This window comes from Lepisma saccharinum, chromosome 27, assembly GCF_977018435.1.
Source record: "Lepisma saccharinum chromosome 27, izLepSacc3.1, whole genome shotgun sequence".
In the NCBI taxonomy this organism is placed as follows: domain Eukaryota; kingdom Metazoa; phylum Arthropoda; class Insecta; order Zygentoma; family Lepismatidae; genus Lepisma; species Lepisma saccharinum.
Genome location: NC_139255.1, coordinates 41,406,355 through 41,425,419, shown reverse-complemented (window position 1 = coordinate 41,425,419; position 19,065 = coordinate 41,406,355). Strand labels below are relative to the sequence as shown.

At 37.9% G+C, this 19,065-nt stretch overlaps 1 protein-coding gene across 3 annotated transcripts in view; it reads left to right on the top strand.

Annotated features, from left to right (window-relative positions):
* The first annotated feature begins 4 nt into the window (after window positions 1-4).
* IntS8 (integrator complex subunit 8) overlaps window positions 5-19,065 on the top strand; it is a 51,898-nt gene continuing 32,837 nt past the window's right edge. The window contains exons 1-5 of one of the 3 annotated variants that reach the window (XM_083112939.1): window positions 5-129; window positions 11,007-11,146; window positions 13,598-13,802; window positions 16,503-16,715; window positions 18,627-18,861. In XM_083112939.1, coding sequence (XP_082969065.1) covers window positions 125-129; window positions 11,007-11,146; window positions 13,598-13,802; window positions 16,503-16,715; window positions 18,627-18,861 — 798 coding nt within the window. In that variant the 5' untranslated portion in view covers window positions 5-124. Of the gene's footprint in view, window positions 130-241; window positions 404-11,006; window positions 11,147-13,597; window positions 13,803-16,502; window positions 16,716-18,626; window positions 18,862-19,065 lie in introns of those variants that run through there. The other 2 variants (XM_083112938.1, XM_083112940.1) reach the window with 2 other exon arrangements.

The following is a 19,065-nucleotide window of genomic DNA, read 5'->3' as shown; positions in this document are numbered from 1 at the left end:
GGTGTTAGGTACATGTGCTAAAATATCACGAGCACATCGCAAAAGTAGGTCTTGCACAAAATTGTTCCGAAATTGACCACATAAATTGGAGAAATACACGAGTAACGGTTAAATAACAGCACTAATGAGGTATGAAACTAATTCTACGTGTGTTGTAAAATCTACGTCCCAAGTAAGGAGGACAGCAATTGTAATTTTTACAGTACTAAACTGGTAGCAGTTTGCATCGCACATAAAACAAATGAAGATTTTTACTGCGCCATTTAAGCTATCACAGTTTTCTTGATGTGCGATTTATTTTTAAAACATTACAGTGATTATATATTATATTCTAGCTAGAGAAGGACAATACAATTGCTGTTAAGTTGTAACTGGACGAAAATATTAATGGATAGAGTGTAAGGTAATTTTTGTACAAATTAATGAAAGTTCTGTTGACTTACTGTCACGGCCCGGGAGGGGGGGGGGGGATAACCTGTCCACTTACCGAAATGTTGATAAAGCAACGATAAAAGATAAATTATTGCTGTACTGTGTAGTTAAAGGGGGCTCACCAACTACAGTATATTTTGGTTCACAGTGCTGCAGGAACGGGCGAGGGGTGAGGGTGTACAGACGTACGTTGTATCCCCCCCCCCTAAATCGAAGTTGTATCTCTTGTAGCGGCGAAAGGCTAACTGCAGCTGTAGCACCTTGAAGATATTGTTAAGAGCACCAAACCTGATCTGCCTAACCTACACCTATATGCATCTAATAGAAATAATGTGAGTAGGTAAGGTTGGTCAGGTTTTATGCTCAGCATATACAGGGTGGACCAAAAAGTCACGAAGGGGTTCTAACCGTGAATAACTTTATTGATCATTAGTTTCCAATGAGATTTCACAGATTTGAAGACCAAGAATGGGAGATTGTTTGGTAAGAATTGACAATATAGAGAAAGGCTCCAATTTTGTTAATTTTCGGTATACTGACTAATTTTGGCCTCCTAATCACGAATCTGTTGTAAAAAACCGGGTGTTATGTCTGGAAATTGTACATTTTGATGAAATATGGTTCGTTAGCCCAAAAAACCATCCACAGATAGCCCCACAAACCATTGACGTTAGCCCCAAAAACCATCCACGGGTAGCCCCACAAACCATACACAAGAGGTTAGGTTAGGTTCCATTAGCACTCATTTCACCCCTAAATTCATCGAAAAAATAGGGTTCGTACTAGAATTGAATAGATCATAGATCATTTTCTTGTAAAACAACGGCGTGGTTGGAAACAATGACAGGAGATTACATCTTCGTTCATAAAACTACGCATATACACCTATATATAAAAAAAAAATAATCTGCTTTTTTTCAAATTTCCAGACGTGACCCCCGGTTTTTTACAACAGATTCGTGATTAGGAGGCCAAAATTAGTTAGTATACCGAAAAATTAACAAAATTGGAGACTTTCTCTATATTGTCAATTTGCTCCGTTAAATCCAAGTTGTATCTCTTGTAGCGGTGAACGGCTAACTGCAGCTGTAGCACCTTGAAGATAATGTAAGAGTACCAAACCTGATCTGCCTAACCTACACCTATATGCATCTAATAGAAATAATGTGAGTAGGCTATTCTGGTCAGGTTTGATGCTCTTAGCATATACAGGGTGGGCCAAAAAGTCACGAAGGGGTTATAACTGTGAATAACTTTTTTTTTTATCATTAGTTTCCAATGAGATTTCACAGACTTGAAGACCAAGGATGGGAGATTGTTTACACTTATATGTGGAATATAATCTCCAGTAGGTGTCCGCCATTATGGGCCTCACAGATACGGGCCCTGTGTAGCACATGATGCATGACAGGGGTCAACACTTCTGGTCCGAGTGCCCGTATTTCTGCACGAATATTGTCCTTGAGCTGTTGTAATGTTTGTGGTTTGTTCACATACACTTTGTCCTTCAGAAAGCCCCAAAGAAAATAATGAAGCGGAGTGAGGTCAGGCAAACGGGAGGGCCAGTTGATGTCAGTGTTTCTTGAGATGATGCGATGGCCGAAAATGGTCCTCAGAAGCTCAATTGAAACAAAAGAAAGGAGAAAAGAATGATTAATCACCAAACAAATTATCACGAATTGTACACTTAAATCATGTGCTACACAGGGCCCGTATGTGTGAGGCCCATAATTAAGGTGACCAGATGTCCTCCTTTTTAGGGGTGCGTCCGGGTGGATTTTTTAGAAATCGGTAAATGTCCTCCTTTTTGGATAAAGTATGGCATCGACCATAGCAAAAGTGCTACATAGAGAATGCTTCCACACATAACAATCATCATAACACTTGGGGTGCGTCAAGTATTCAAGCAATGCTCACCTAGCATCTGGGAGCTGAACACGATCACTTTCCCGACTGAGTCATTAGTAGGGTGCAGATTTATAGGCACTAAAAACCTCTCAAATAGGCACACAAATGATGAAAGTAGGCACTTAAAATGGTACGATATACTAAAATTGCACGAAAATAGACATCCTAAAATTAAAATATATATATATATATTAAAATGGGTAATGAATGTGAACTTATTTCAATTTTCCTTGTACAATATCCAGTTATACTGTATCAGCACTGCAATTAATCCATATAAGTGCGCTAACGATTAACAAACTATTAATACTCTTTTGATCGAAATTCACATTTGTGGGGAATCGTCAGTTAAAGTAATTCTCACAAAAACAGCTTGTGCTAACGACTGTGCAGATTTGAACAAACGATGAAAAAAACAATTGCATCATTGTGGCAAAAAAATGTAAACAGTGTTCCAATTGAGAGCCTCAAATCTGGCGAATACCAGATAACATCAACAAAGCATTCTTCAATGTAGGGAAAACCAAAGGCACGTAATACAAACCTGAAGTATGAAAAAATTGCAGAATAGCAATTTTTTGGCACAATTAAGCGAAATAGGTACTAACCCTCGAAATGGGCATTTATAGGCACTATAAAAATGCGTTTTCGGACTAGAAACACCATGAAATGAACTTTAAACATTAGAGCCTGTGTTTTACTACAAATAAAGGTAAAAATCTGATATTCCCGGGCACCTATAACTTCTTCGTTTTGTCAATTTTTGACATTTGTCTGCTTCGCAGAACATTCTTTAAGGTGTATTCACGTGTTTTTTTTTTTATCAAAGTAATTGCAATTTTTGACATAATTTTAACTATGTTTGCCTAACCTAACCGAAACTAACCTAACCACACATCAATGGTTCATGGGGTTAGCGTCAATGGTTCACAATTATTTTGCAATTTCTAGATCCTGATACTACCACGACACGAATTTTTAACTATGTTTGCCTAACCTAACCAAAACTAACCTAACCACACATCAATGGTTCGTGGGTCGGAGACTTAATGTTCAACAAAGGACATGAATTCCCGCTATGAAACATTCCCACATCACACAAAACACCTTCCAGATGTTAGACAATGCTACAGGAACTTATCACCGTAAGTAGTTTCTTCTGCAAAAATGAAGAAATCTGTCCGGGGAATATCAGATTAGTACCCAAATAAATAAAATAGGCAAAATTCCACACCCTAGTCATTAGTATTCCTAGGATTTCAATTACAAAGCTGGCCTTTAACCGACATAGCCACAAGCCACGGTAGTCATTAGTATTATTCTAACTCGTTGCTTCGCCCTTTGAGACTGCAGGAACGCACATAGTAATGCACGTAGTCTGTAAAAGTAAAGTGCTCCCCTGTGCTTTGCACCACGCCATGAAGATGTAGGCCCCACACTTCCTTGATCACGGCCGAAGGTGGGGGTGATATGATCAGCACCAAGCCCCTGGCTACCTTTACCCCCCAGAGTTTCCTCCAGGTATCCACTTAATACGATGCTGGCTGAGCGTCGGAGTCGCTTGAACAGGTAGAAAAAATCTCGGATCTCCCCGCCGGGGTTCGAACCTCTCTCTCGCATGGTAGTCAGACACTGTAACGACTGAGTGTGTGCAGTTCCTTTGCGATTGATTGATTTGGTTTATTTTACTTCGCTTTTCTGCCACTTTCAGTTAATCGCGAAGATCACGATGAGCGATGTTATGACGATTTTGATGAAGGGACACTCACAAAGAACACCCATACCAGGCCCAAGATTAGAATTCGGGACCCCTGGTGTGGCGCGGTGTGCTAACCACTCCGACACGGAGATCGGCCAGTTCCTTTTCGAGTTATACATAGGGGATACAGAAACGCGTAGTGAGAATTTTGATTGTTAAGTAATATTTACTTTCATGAAATAAAGAAGCGAAAGTGTAAATTCAACAATGATCTTGCAAGAAAATATCCGGCTTTTAAAAGGATGGAAGAAACGAACATGAGGTATGTGTAAGGTGGCTGTCATTTTCCCCTGCTGTTGAAAGGGTGCTAGAAATGTTCCTGGCATTAAAATCATGTTTCTTGAAACAATCAAAACTACCTAAAATTTTAATTCGGTTTTTGGAAATAAGTTAAAATAAATCTATCTTGTTACATTTGCATTCACTTGTGGGGATATTTCATTAGAAAAGAATTAGAAAAGGACTAAAATTATGTGCTTCAAATTGTAGACATTCTTTGTCATTTGTTAAATAACAGATTAGGAGATTCCTTTCTTTGCTTAAAGGTAAGAGGAAATTATTGAAATAGGTCGCTTGAAAAGTATCTGTGAGCAAGGCGTTGGCAAGATTTTTTTAATATTGTTTCAATTGTGAGTAATGGCAAATGTGGTGCCATTTTTTTGTGGTGTCCTCTTTTTTATGATTTTGTCCTCCATTTTCACCATGCTCTGTCCTCTTTTTTGAATGTATGTGTCTGGTCATCCTACCCATAATGGCAAACACCTACCTGAGCTTCTATTCTACACATAAGTGTAAACAATCTTCCATCCTTGGTCTTCAAGTCTGTGAAATCTCATTGGAAACTAATGATCAATAAAAAAGTTATCCACAGTTATAACCCCTTCATGACTTTTGGCCCACTCTGTATCTGCAAGTTGCTATAGCTGTCGCTATCTGTTCGTCTTGAACCCCTCTTAAATAATTTTTCAGACGCAAGATGGTGCTGTGCAAAGAATCTCATTTGTAATAACCAAACAAAAAAAGTAAATTTTGTTCACAAATACTGCAAGTGCAAAGTCCCCAACATGTGCCTCATTCTCGCAAGCGTTTAAGAAGTATTAGGAAGTACTTTCGGTAAATATACGATATCGCCAGAACACCTCTCACTCGTTTATTTCATTGCCGGCCCCCGTGGCAGAGTGGTTAGCACATCGTGCTACGACGCCAGGGTTCCTGGGTTCGATTCCTGGCCTGGGCATGGATGTTTGTGAGTGTCCATTCATCAATTTCATCATATCATCACTCATTCCCCATCTTCGCAAATTAGCCAAAAGTGGCACAAAAGGCGAAGTAAAATAAATCAAATCAAATAGTTTATTTCATTTATTTTAGAATTGATACTTACCTATTCTGCATTGTAGACGATTCTTTAAGGTGAAGTTATGCTTTTTCCATAAAATAGTGTCAACTTTTCATATTACGAGTCATTATTTGTCTTTCTTGTTCCGCTTGGGTAACAGACAATATAGCATGCACTCGTCATGGATCATCGCACATAGTGCTTGTGTTTTGTCAATTTGGAATGGGTATGCAGTGTTCCAACCTTCTTCACTGAAAAATACCCACTTTCGTGTTCATTATGTCATCACAAACCATTGACGGATAGCCCCAAAAACCATTCACGATAGCCCCACGAACCATTGATGGATAGCCCCAAAAACTATTCACGGTAGCCCCACGGATATTTCCGGCAAGGTTAGGTTAGGTAAGCATAGTTAAAAAAAAAAAAGAGAAAAAAAGGCACGTTTGGAAATACTGGTGACTTTCGATGCTCACGCCATCTGCAGGTACATAATGGAAACAACAGCATAATGTCGCTTTACAGAAAATGCAAGTTCCTTACATAAAAAGTGATTATTTCTTGTTGTACAGCATTCTATGGTGAAGTTTTCAGTTTCCCCAAAAGAAAATACCTCAAGAACTTCGACAATGCTACAGAAACTGATTTCAGTATGTAGTTTCTCCTGTAAATTTGAAGAAATCCGTTCGGGCGATTTCGCATATTTACGGTACTTTCACGTTTGTAAAACTTACGCTCTTCCATGCTGAGGTATCTTGCAATTTTTCTGTTACTATTGGATTTTAAGTTATGGACACTCGAGTTCGGACTACAATTAAAAATTAAGGTAACACTTCCGTATAGGAGAAACGGATTTCTTCATTCTTACAGAAGAAACTACTTACGGAAATCACTTTTTGTATCATCTTTGAAGTTCCTCAATGTGTTTTGAAGTTCCTCAATGTGTTTTCTTGTACTGTGTAATATTTTTTGGTACTAATTTACTATTCTTCGGACAGATTTCTTCATTTTTACAGAAGAAACTACTTACCGTAATTTCTCAAGATTTTTTAATTTTTCGAAAAGTAGAACTATGTTAGCCTAACGTTACCGGAAATGATTTGTGGGGCTAACGTCAATGGTTTGTGGGGCTAACGTGAATGGTTTGTGCGGCTAACGTCGATGGTTTGTGTGGCTAACGCCAATGGTTTGTGGGGCTAACGAGGTATTACCATAATTTCAAATCCGGACACGAAATTAGGTATTTTTTGGTAAAGAAGGTTGAAACACTGCAAACACACTCCAAATTGAGAAAAGTTAGAAAAATAAGTACTCGTAAATTTTAGAAATAGACATTATTTCCGTTAGGAATTCATTATTACACACATGTTCCGCAATTGTACGTTACAAATGTAAAAAAGTGTGAAATAAATTATTTGTAGGTGTTTCCCCTATACGGATGTAGTACCAAAATTAACCAGTAGACCTATATAAAACAAATTAATATAAGATTTTTTTTTTGTTTGTGCTCCCCTGTGCTTAGCACTACGCCATGAAGGCATATAGGGGGTGTGGGGGTAACGCCCCACACTTTCTTGATCCGGTTGTGAGTGGGGGTGATGTGATCAGCATCATGCCCCTGACTGCCTTTACCCCCCAAGGTTTCCCCCAGGTACCCATGTCATTCGACTCTGGGTGGGCGATGGGGCCACTTCCAACGTTAGAAAAGTTCTCGGATTTGAACTGGCCGGGGATCGAATCCGGTACCTTGAGCATGGTAGTCAGATGCGTTACCAACTGAGCCACCGTGGCCTTTTGAATTTATCTTATTGAATTCTGTGTTAATCTGTGGTAACCAAATTTTTCTCAAGTATGGCTACTATTTTTATCATCCTGAAAACAAAATAGTGTATTTTTTTTAAGTTCTGAAAGTGACAACTCTCTTTGAAATTCTATAATTTAAAAACAGGTGGTCCAATCGTGAAGAAATTTAAATATGGTGCAAGCATAAAAGTTTTAAACTAACTAACCCATGGCACAACAGCCTATCAGGGTCAGGGCCTACCTACTGACTGTTGGCCTCACTCCACCCACCATCCAACCAGTTATGGGGGTGGCCTTGTGGTCAGCACAAGAAACGCCAGTCGTTATTGTAGGTTTCCATGACTGGGTTACGGTCTCATTCGTAGCTCCCCAATTTCCTCATGATGGTGGGTGGCTGCAGATCCCATACATAAACAACAAGAAAAGTTGTTACGTTTCCTCCAGAAGACTATAACCTGCGTGCATCCCATAGCCAGAGACAAAAGCATAACATAACACCTTAGACCGCACAGGTACGGTGCAGGATAAGGGTTTGAAACACAATTCTTAATTTTCAGATTTTTAAAATTTGTCGAAAAACCATAGTTATATATTTTGTGAAACAACTTTTTCTTAGTATTGGGTAGTCTCACAAATACAATATTGGGGTTGTTTTGAAGCTCCTTGCATCCGTTTTTAAAATCTAGTAGCCTACCATGTCAATTCACCGATTTTATACAGATTTTTAATCAGCTGAGTAAGGTTGTAAGTGGAATGTGGAAACAACACATACAACTATGTTGAAACATGAAAACTGCAAACTGCCACTGTGAGTCAGCACATGCGGTGTAGCCACTTTCAACACACATCTTTACTCCATTGAATAAAAATTTGTATAAAATTGGTTTCGCAATGTGATATGACAATGCTAATAGATTTTAGAGAGAGATATATAAAGCTTCAAAATGAGACCAATATTGTATTTGTGGGACTACCCAATACTAAGAAAAAGTTGTTTCACAAAATTGATAAGAGCCTTTCTTTGTTCAATTAAAAAATTCTGAAAATTAAGAATTGTGTACAACACCTTTCTACATGCACCCCATTAAAATTTCATCACAATCGGACCACTCTTTTTTATTTATAGAATTTCAAAGAGTGCTATCGTTTGCAAAACTAAAAAACTACCCTTTATTTGTTCTCGCGGCGATATAAAATGTAAGGCATACTAAAAAAAAAAATTGGTTACCATAGATTAACACTGAATTGAATAAGCTAAATGTTGATGTAACTCGTTTCTATGTAGGTCTACTGGATAATTTTTAATTGAGTCAAATGTCACATATCCATAATGTTTAATCTGATAGTAGTTTGCTTCTTCTCATATTTCTCTCTCGCTTTCCTTTCTTAAGTGTTCTTGCTATTTCTCTGGGTTATTTTAGGTTTATATCATTGCTCAGCCTTGCTTAAAAGAACTCCTCAGCAAACAAAATTACTAAAAGTTTCTTAGCAGTCACTACACTCAAGAGGCAATGTTTACTATACTAATACAAAATACTCATTTATCCACAAAACTGATTTTTATGATAGACTATTTTTGTGTACAAGTAAGTACTTCATTTTAGTATATTAATTTGTTGTTTTTCATTCCCCGAAACAAGAAAGGTGTTTGTTGTTCAAGGATACTACTAAAGTTGGAAGTGGTCGGAAAGAAACTGGCTTTTTTGGAAGAAAAAAAAAACAGAGTTTTTTCCGCATCTTTTTTGGTTGGTCTTTTTTTTTTCTTTTTTCACAAAAGTGTCTCAAATCAATGAAAACACAAGAGTTGGCAATATTTTTCCTGTTCCATTGTTTTAATTTATCTCCCTATTGTAAAATAGACACTCATTTCTAAATATAAAATACAGGGTGGCTCAATAAGTCACTTAACACCCCCAGTACAAGGCCACTGCAGCGCGCAACATGGAAATGGCGATGACCAATCGTTATCAGGCCAAGGGGGAACCACATTGACGCCACCCACACGGTCGGTGGCCATCTTGATGTCCGCCATCTTGAATTCAACTTCAGAATTTTAAATGGGAAGGGGGTCGTGCGAAATATCAAAATGGGCTAGAATTTCACGAGAAATGCAATGGTGAAGGTTTTTTCGACGTATCTTTAACCAGTAAAAAGTTATGACTGAATTCTTGTACCAATTTGCTCCTTTTCGAGGTGTTATAAAAATGCCTTAAAATTTGTTTAGCGCTTCGGTAATGCATCGAGATCAAAGTGACGTCTATGGAGAGACGTTCGCATGCCATTGCACATTATTTTAATCGGATACATCCATGAAGAGCTGTGCATTATGAATGGTTGTCGCGAACAATTTACAGTGTGACGCTTCCATTGAATTAAAAGTCCTTCACAGTGACAAGGCTAATGTTTATGTTCATAAGGAAGTTCATAAACAGAATATTCGATGATTTTTATCTGATAACCCATTTTCGACAGATCAAAGCTGAATGGTTAGTGTTGGTAAGTTAATGGTGTGGAGTGCTGTGTGGAACACGATTGGTTAGTCAATTTTCCATCATCGGAACCTTAAATGCTTAGGGCTACTTGGATTTGTTAAATTAACAGTTTTTTTCATCCTTGCTTATGGAAGAAGGTACTTTTTACAGAGTTTTTTCAATAGGGAAGAACACCAGCATACATATGGGAACGTTATGAACCAGTTTTTGTCCAAAGTTAGTTATCAGATGACAAGGGTCACATATTCTGTTTATGAACTTCCTCAAAGTTGTTTCATATTTTATGACCTCAACATTTAAATTGAGACAGAAACATGTAAAAGCTTGTTTTAAGTCCATTTCATGGTCAGAAGTTCTCATCAGGACTACAAGTTTAGTTTTAACCATAGCTTAACCCGTGCCATACAAGAAACTTACATACTGGGGGATGTCTCTCAGACCTACACTTTTTCTTTATCACTAAAATTTAAGAAACCATTTCATTATTGAATCATTGCTTCCTTTGCTGATTATGTATGTGCAGTTATTTATTAATTATAATAATTACAAAAATTACTATCATTTATAAAAAATAATAACCAATCATTGCATGAGTGTGTCACATATATTTTATCATTCACTAAAACCCACAAAATCCATAATGACTTTTTTGTTTGTAGAAGTGCTGTTGTTTGTTAAATATAATAATTTCCATCGTTTCCAATGAAAATTCTACACTGTCACTGGCATGGGTGACTCGAATGAGACGTATTCAAAGTTGGCACCTGATATGCTCACCAACTGTATTTTGCCTCCTATTTACATTATATTCATGTTTTTATGAACAAAAGTAATACAGAAAAATTGTGAACATCCTAGGGAACCATGTAACAGTTGAAAAATCTAATAAATAGAGACGGTGGGACTGCAAGTCCCCCCCCCCCCCCAGTAAGCTAGGGTTAAAATTGTAGCTGAACCACTATGCAATATGTGTCCACGGGGATTGGGCAATATCTGTCTCCTGGCTGCTGCATCATGTAAATTTTTGTAGCTAGTTGTAAAAATATGTCATTACAAACCTGTAAACTCATAACAGTAACTTCAAGTGAAATAGGTTAGCTGTAATTGGTAAAAAGCAATAAAAAGCCATTTCCGTTTTTTTTTTTAAAAAAAGCAGGCTTTTTTGCATCTCTAGATACCACTCTTAAATTTTTAAAACTATTTTTTAAAACTTAATGTTCTAGTTTTAAGTATAGAATATTGGATTTTTATGTTTGAAATATTTTTGTTGCAGAAAACTGAGGAAAAAGATGGATGTGGGATTAGATTTACTAAGACCTGGTACAGTTCCCATAGCTGCAGACACTGTGTTGTGGTTTGAATTTCTATTGAACAAAAATTTACTTGAACAGCATTTGAAGAAAGACAATCCAGGTAAGTAACATTGCACTTACATCTTTTTTTGTTCCAGTGATGGTTTTATTTTTATAATTTAACAGGTTATGTAGAGTCTACTTCCTCTGAGATCCAAGACTCAAAATATTATGTTTCCATCTGAGGTGCTTTTAGAGGCACCAAATGTAGCCATGTCATTGGCCACAGCTCCTGAAGGAACAGAAGCCTTTCATTGGGCCTATCCGTAGGTTACAGTAAAAGCAAAGTCACCCCCCTACTATGGAGGTAGGGAATCCACACATTCACAATCTTGGCCATTTGGGAAAGTGATGTGCTCATCACTATGCTCCAGCTGCCTTTACCAGCCTACTCCACCCCAGATGAAATAAAATATTTTAAATTTATCGTACACAAAACCTAATCTACCTATGTGCTTGTAGGATAAATTTCAAATCTTTTATTTCATCTTGGCATTGATTGAATAACATTCAATAACAAATGTGAGATTGAGAGCCTAGCACTCAATATCAGCAGCCATGAGGTGGTAGAACAGCAATTTGAGTCATTATTTTGATGCCATTTTGTTCACAATATGTTCAGACAGAATAAATTATGAATTAAGTTTCAATGCATTAACTTCAGTAAATAAAAATTCAATGAACTATCATGGAAAACTTGCAATGCATCATCGTCTGTAGTGAATATGATATTAATAGATTGAAAGTTTTAGCATGCATGAATGTTCAACATTTGTATTATAATCACTATGTGGAATCAGAATTAGCATTACTAAGGTTAGCATGACTGGTGTATGTTATTACCTGTACAACAAACTACATAGTTAACTACAATTGTATATTTCTGTTTTTGTTCTTTTTTGTTAACCCCTTAAGTGTGGATGGTGTATATATATCTAGTCTTGCCATAAATACTGTTACAAATGTCTGATGCATACCGTCCAACCGGTGTGAAAGATAAGATACCATCCATGTGCTGGCTTCGACCCTGAGTCATTGTGTGTGTGGCTGTGTAAGAGCAAGCACATACCTGCAGCCGTCAACATGGTTTGATTGATTGATTTCATTTATTTTACTTTTGTGCCACTTTTGGCTAATTTGCGAAGATGGGATGAGTGATGAAATGATGAGACTGATGAGTGGACACTAACAAACATCAATGCCCGGTCGGGATCGAACCTGGGACCCCTGGCATTGTAGCGTGATGTACTAACCACTCTGCCATGGGCCGTCAACGTGTAATGGGGTGACTACAAAAATCGTGTTTCTACGGTAGCGTTACATGAGGTTGGAAAATCAGCCAGCGACATTTTCCAGACCTTACAAAAGCTAAAACTCAGTCGAATGTCTTTGCACTTGACCATCCAGTGCTTCTCTGAAACCAAGTCTGTTAAGGATCGCCCGCGGCAAGGTCACCCTCAGCCCAGATCTCAAACCATCGGACTACAGATTGTGGTCAGAGCTTGAGGGCATCATCTGAAAGAAGAGCCCACAATTGCAAGTTTGAAATGTTCCCTGGGATCAGCAGTGGCAGATTTTCTGGTAGACATGCATGCTGCAATAGACAAGTGACCAGGAAGACTCCGAGCCTGTGTGCACGCGAAAGGTGACCATTTTGAAAACTGATTGGCGCTAAGTGTAATCTATCCTCCATGTAAGTGTCACATAACTGCACATTAAAATATCTTGAACCACTGTTCAGTTTTCCATTTTATATGTTGTAACAGTATTTATGGCCAGACTGGGTATACATATTGTGTTTACTTTCACTAGATTCGACTGCTGGTGGTGTATTTTTTCGCCCAGACATTGAAAATATAATATTCACATTAGGTGAGATTGTGCTAGCTGTAGCGAAAACAAAAATAGTAGCAGAAGAGGAAAGAGAAGATATGTTAGACGTAAGAAAAGTTGTCTGTTCTCATGTGGTGTAGTTCGTGTGTAATAGAATATAAAAATATAGCTCCAAAACAAACTTTGTGTGTGACGCAGATATTGACTTACACTTGATTCACAGATTTCCACACCAGAAAGATTTATTCTGCATAAACCTGAGGTACATACATGCTGACATGCTATGTGTTATTGTATTATATACATTGTACATTTGTCGTGGAATATGAATGCAATTCTACAAAAAAAAATTACTGCATAAAATAAGAAGGCAGGCAAATATGGGTGTTTTATTTCAGTTAATTTTATTCATCGGAATTCTGCTAGAAGATAAGACTACATTTTCCAGTAGTGACTTGTTCAGAAAATTTTACACATAAGAAGTTAAGTTATGTGTGTTTAAGGAATGGAATTGGAATTGTACTTGTTCTGGAGTGGAGGCTGTCCTCTGCTTATTTTTGTTTTAATTCATGAACTCCATTTTGCGGAAAACACAATGCATGAACATGGTGATGGACATGTTATTGTCCTTTTAATTTGCTGTCCATACGTGTGTAGTATTACATATCAAATATTTCAGATCCTTCACCAACTGATCTGATAGTGAAATTCTTGGCTATTGCACCTGACCAGAAGGATGGAGATAAGCCAGAAGTGAAAGTTGAAGGAGAGAGCAGTGATACAAAACAAGAAATTAAGCAGAGCAAAAAGAATTTGGCTTTGAAAATTATGTCTCTCAAAGTTGCAGCGTTCCTGAAGTGGGATCTAGGTATTGTTGAAGAGAAGTAAGCCATGTTTTTATGATTTACTTGACTATCAATGACATACGTTTGTCTGCATGGTTAGCCACAAGTTCTGATTGTATAACCCTCCTATGTGAGAAGGTTTAGTATTCTTAGCCTTATAATTGTGCTTCTACATACACTGTTCCTGTCATATGTTTTGAATAGGTTAGGATTGTTTTCTTTGATTGCCTGAGTTTCTCCAAACTTTTCTTTCACTTGTTCATTTTGCAGATTTAAAAGTTGGAAATTAGTGGATCCAAACATCCAGTTAAAATATACAAAATAGTAATTTTGCCTGTAGTATTACATATATATGGAGGTGAAACTTGGTCCATTTCATTAAAAGAGGAACATAAATTAAGAGAACAGATTCTCTCGGGCTATCGACCAGGTGAGTTGTGGAAATGATTCCAAGCTTTCGAGAGCTAACGTCACTCTCATCTTCGGTATAGGGGTGCAGTTCTGAGCGTTAACTCGGTGTATATACATTCGTGGAGGGGGGATCCCGGTGAAGATGGCAGACCAATTGAGTGGCGTGTCTGCTACATGTGCGTTTCTGGTTAACTAATGCTAACCAGGCTGGGTCCAGTTCGAGCTCAGTGTCACGATTAAGAGTGTCTTTTTCTTCATAAATGTCTATTGCTTAGTGTTAGTTAACCAGAAACGTGCACGTAGCAGACATGCCACTCGATTGGTCCTCCATCTTCACCGGGATCCCCCCTCCACGAACGTATATACACCGAGTTGATGCTCAGCACTGCACTTCTACCCTGAAGATGAGAGTGACGTTAGCTCTCGAAAGCTTGGAATCATTTCCACAACTCACTTGGTCGATAGCCGGAGAGAATCTGTTCATCATTCGTCGCCAGGAGAGCTTCAAGTCTTACTACTATAAATTAAGAGGTTTTGAAAATAAAGTCCTTAGAAAAATATTTGGACCTAAAAGGGATGAGGAGACAGGTGAGTGGAGAAGGTTTCATAATTTAGAACTGCATAATATGTATTCATGTCCAGATATTAGAATAATTATATGGGCAGGCCATGTGACACAAATAGTAGAGGAAAGAAGATTTACAGGAATCTTCTTGGAAAACCCGATGGTAAGAGACCAGTAGGAAGGCCAAGGCAAAGATGAAGGGATAATGTTGAGATGGGCCTAAAAGAAATCTGTAAGGATGGAAAAGTTTGGATTGATCTTGCTCGGGATAGGGACAGATGGAAGGTTTGTGTTGCTGCAGCCATGAACCTTTGGGTTTAAGAATGCTAGAGAGTTAGGTAGTTAGTTAACCCTTTCGTGCTGGTAGACGAAATATTCATCACACATGGAAATCCCCCAAGGACGGGGATTTGAAGCAAAATGTAACATGTTGGAAAATGTTTTGTTAAACACGAAAAATGCAAACGAGGGCTCGTTTTATTCAGAATTTCCAAGCCTTTTGTTCTGTAAGGTAAACATGTCGATGTTCGGAAGCAACGGACAGAGGAATTTCCAATTTTTTTTTTTTTTTTTTTTTTCCAAAATTTGGCTAGCTCCCATCCGCTAGCGACCATCAATCTGGGCAAACCGTCACTATTCACTGATTGCCCCAAGTTATATAAAGGCGAATATGTATTATCAAAATGATAATACAAATTGTAAATTTCTTTAAAAAAAGAAAAAACTCAAAATCAAGGAGAATTTTCATCACAACTGGCCACAGAGACGTCATCAGAAATGCACCCATCGATCAGGGCAAATTGCCACTAGTCACTGATTGCCCCAACCCCAAGTTATATAAAGGCAAATACGATAGTACAAATAGTAAATTTTATAAAAAACAAGAAAAGAAAGAAAGAACTCAATATCAAGCCCATCCGCTAGCGCCCATCGATCTGGGCAAACTGCCACTAGTCGCTGATTGCCCCAAGTTGTATAAAGGCAAATGCGTAGTATCAAAGCGATAATACAAATAGTAAATTTTAGAAAAAAGAAAGAACTCAAAATCAAGGAGAATTTTGATCACAACTGGCCGCAGAGACGTCATCAGAACTGCACCCATCGATCAGGGCAAACTGCCACTAGTTGCTGATTGCCCCAAGTTATATAAAGGCGAACACAACAGCACAACAATCAGCCTGGCGATGCAAGAATGACGTCAGAATCTACTCGGCGATGACGGCAGATGTGAGGTGAAGGCTTGGAGATTAAACCCAAAAAGATTCAGTGTGTTTTTTTTAATTCAGTTTCCTGTTTATTAAACTTTTATTACCAAAACATTTGTTTGACGAAATATTCGTCGTCCGTCCTTGAGTTACTTCTGACATCTATAAGCCCCGTCCCGAAAGGGTTAAACATCCAACTTACACTGCTCTAAACTTTTCTTCTCTGTTTCGATCTCACTTTAAACTGTAGGTCCAGTACCAATTAGTCCATTCAAGCATAAAGTGGACATGAAACAAACTTTAAAAATAATGATAGATTGTGGTAGGAAATGAACCTCCATCCTTTTGAAATTACTTCCATTGTGTTGTGTTTTTTGTCAAATGAAGTACAGTGGAATCCTATTTTACATTTTCCTATACTACTTTTCTGGTCCCAATGAAGCAACATGTTTTCCTGTATTATAAGTTCCTGAACCACATTCGTATAATTGAGGTTCCATTGTGTACCTGAACCTATAGAAATAGACTTTTGCTATTCTATTATGTATTTTATTTTAGATTGCCATTACCAATGCAAGTAACGCTGCTGCAAGATTTGCTGTACTTGAGTATGGAGAAGGAAGTGGACATCAAGTCACACACAGAAATTGACCTGGCTACTATTCCTGATCATGAACTTTTTGCCATTACTCTGTACCACAGATGGGTTCTTCGTGCCTTCAGGCATAGCCAAGTGCCAGCTAAACAACCCAGAGTAGCTTTTATTCCTATGTAAGAAGCTGTTGTATTAGATTGAGTCATATCCAGTGCATGTCAAGTTCTGGTGTTAGTCTTTGATATAAACATGACAGAGTAATCGGTAGTCTATTGATAAAGGTTGATGCAAGCATATTGGTGCATCACTTTACTGGTCTGATATATCTAAATTCTACCATTTTACTAAGTAATGAAGTCCAGTTTTGACATGCACAGAGCATTCCCTGACATTCGTTACGAGACTCGGCGGCAAACTGCCCGCCGTCAGCGCTTGTCTTTTCCAGTTAACGGGGTTCGCGACAGTCGCTCGCTACAATCTGATTTTTTCACTCTTCCTGCCTTCGCTCTCTTTCCTTTCTGTTGACGTTGCAGACTCACGCCAGCATAATCCTCCCTCGGAAGTTGTGTTGTGTTGTGTCCGTGTGTTGAAGATTGTGGCTTAATATGGCACCACAAAAGTTTACATTACAACAAAGGATTTATCTTGTCGAGTGTTACTTCGGAAAGAGGAATTGTGGAGAAGTGCAATGACTTTTTGCAACAAAATTTCCTTGTGTTCCCGTTCCACATAGGACCACTACATTAAACCTCGTAAAAAAGTTTAGTGTAACAGGGTCAGTTCTGAATAAAAGTGGAAAGAAAAACCCATGTCTACTTGATGAGGAAAAACTTGATGAGATAGGACAAAGGTTAGAACAGTCTCCTCGGAAATCTATCCGCCGCCTCTCACAAGAAACGTGTGTTTCAAAAACCACAGCATTCAGAGCCGCTAAAATTCTTAAATGGTAAAATAATAACGTCACGGGGAAAAAGTGTAAAAATCTAAAAAATAAAGTATACAAATACATCCATGAGTTAAAAGAGAGTATTGTACGAGAAATCGGGAGAATTACAGTAGACGAATTTGCAGTAAATGCCAAATTCCTTCGGAGGTGCCAGGAATGTGTTGCAGCATAGGGACATCATTTTCAACACCTTCTGTAGTCAAGGTTAGTACACAATATGAAAACTGTAATTTTAATAGCCGACTCTAGCGACTGTCGCGGACCCCGTTAACCGGGAAAGACAAGTGCTGACGCCGGGCCGCTTGCTGCCGAGTCTCGTAGCAAATGTCAGGGAATGCTCTGTACTTACTGTTTTCCCTTAGCTTTCACCACATCATGTGATTTCATCAGGAGATAAAACAAGAATAGTCAAAGTTTAAAACACAGGGAGGTAGGTTAAGTTAAAATGATAAAAGACAATGCAGTGCCCTGTCACTATCCCACACTAACTCATGATAGTTACAATTTTAACCTTTTTAACGAAACTTACCTCCCTTTGTTTTAAACTTTGACTATTCTTGTCTCATATCCTGATGAAGCCACGTGATGTGGAGAAAACTAGGGAAAAACAGTGCATGCCAAAACTGGACTTCATTACTTAGTAAAATAATTGCATGTGGTATAAGTTATACCTTTTTTACCATTTTGTTATTGTTTGGATGAAGATAATAGATATAATTCATATAACCAGTTTCTGAAACTTTGTTATTACCATGTTAAAGGACCACAGAATGGTCTGGAAGTTTATTTTAAAATTACCTTAAAAAGATGAAAAGTCAGGGAATTATTTTGCAAATTGATCCACCATTCATTTGGAAACCCATAGCTTTGTTGCGAGTTGGGCTTCTGGTTATGGGGCTTTAGAAGGATATTGCATAAAAAAATAGTAATTCACTTTTCATGCATAATTTTATTTTATGTTTCCCCCACTACTATTACACTCCAATGTAACATGGCTTACATTACATTAAATACTTACCGTATTTGAAAATTTTTCTTAATAAATTAATCTGTCACTCGCATCTGGTTAAGAAAATGGTCACAAGTGCCTTCTTAATCATGTTTGATATATAACTTATGTGTGTGTAATTGGTTTTTAAAGTCCAGGATTGCAGGACCCAGCATATGTACCTCCAAATGTGATTGAAGATATAGTTCGTGGCCTTGAACTTCAAGTGCCAGATGCCATCACCGTTCTAAATCGTGTTTTGGAGTCCAAGCTTGTACCATCCGTTCCTGTGTTTGGAACATTTGTCATGCTAACGGAAGACAGCACCGAAGTAAAACAGAAATGGGATGAGCATTTGAAGATATCCTTAAGTGAATTTCAGTGCCAGGTAAGATGTGATTTAGAATTTGAAAACTCTAGTGCATGCACTATTAATCCTATGGGTGGGATAGATTAACCAGTAAGTTGGTATCTGCTGATATAAGCATTTTGCTGTATCAGTAAAATTTCTGATCCGATAAATCCTAAAATACCTTGTAATTTAGTGCACAACTCTGCCACATTGTTATTTTTGTAAGAATACAATCATATA